At 73.8% G+C, this 583-nt stretch overlaps 1 protein-coding gene across 1 annotated transcript in view; it reads right to left on the bottom strand.

Moving 5' to 3' along the window:
• The window catches only part of LOC118159069 (vitamin K-dependent gamma-carboxylase-like), a gene marked incomplete at its 3' end in the record, with an annotated part of 878 nt that extends 308 nt beyond the window's left edge, over positions 1-570 (bottom strand). Inside the window, exons 1-2 of the mRNA XM_035313707.1 lie at positions 376-570; positions 8-270 (exon numbers count right to left, since the gene is read on the bottom strand). Of these exons, the coding sequence (XP_035169598.1) occupies positions 8-270; positions 376-520 (408 nt within the window). The remainder of the gene's footprint in view (positions 1-7; positions 271-375) is intronic.
• Between the last annotated feature and the right edge of the window lie 13 nt (positions 571-583).

The raw sequence follows: 583 nt of genomic DNA, 5'->3' as shown, positions 1-583 counted from the left end.
CCCAAACCGCCCCCACCTGGGTGATGAAGTGGGAGTAGGGCAGGAAGAGCTGCTCCGCCACGTAGAGCAGCGTGAAGGCGGCCGCCAGGTGCTGCCGGCCGCGAAGCCTCCCCCGGCCCCCCCCGTAGTGACAATCGGGGCTGCGCTGGGGGGGCTCGGTGCTGGGCAGCCCCCCCCGCAGCCACCGCGGGCAGCGGGCGCAGAGGCGCCGGGGCCAGGCGGCGTCGCAGAAGAGCCCGCTGCTGGCCAGCATGGTGTAGGAGAACATCCCTTGGGCGTTCGGGGGGGGGGGGGGACCCGGGACACGTTATTAGCGCCCCCCCCCCCCCCCCCCCCCCCGCCCCCCGGGGGGGGCCCCCCCCCCCCAGCCCTCACCGATGCTGAAGAGCTGCGAGTTCATGGCGTGGAAGTAGGTGACGAAGACGAGGGCGAGCGGCCGCGTGGCGTCGAAGAAGAGCAAGAAGCCGGCGGAGAGGTCGAGCGCCAGCCCGCCGCCGTGCACCACCAGCAGGCTGGTCATCTCCTCCGACAGCACCAGCCTGCCGTGTCACCGGCCGTGTCACCGCCGTTGTCACCCCCCCCC

Source organism: Oxyura jamaicensis, unplaced genomic scaffold (genome assembly GCF_011077185.1).
Source record: "Oxyura jamaicensis isolate SHBP4307 breed ruddy duck unplaced genomic scaffold, BPBGC_Ojam_1.0 oxyUn_random_OJ66543, whole genome shotgun sequence".
Lineage (NCBI taxonomy): Eukaryota > Metazoa > Chordata > Aves > Anseriformes > Anatidae > Oxyura > Oxyura jamaicensis.
This window is presented reverse-complemented; position numbering and strand designations above follow the sequence as displayed.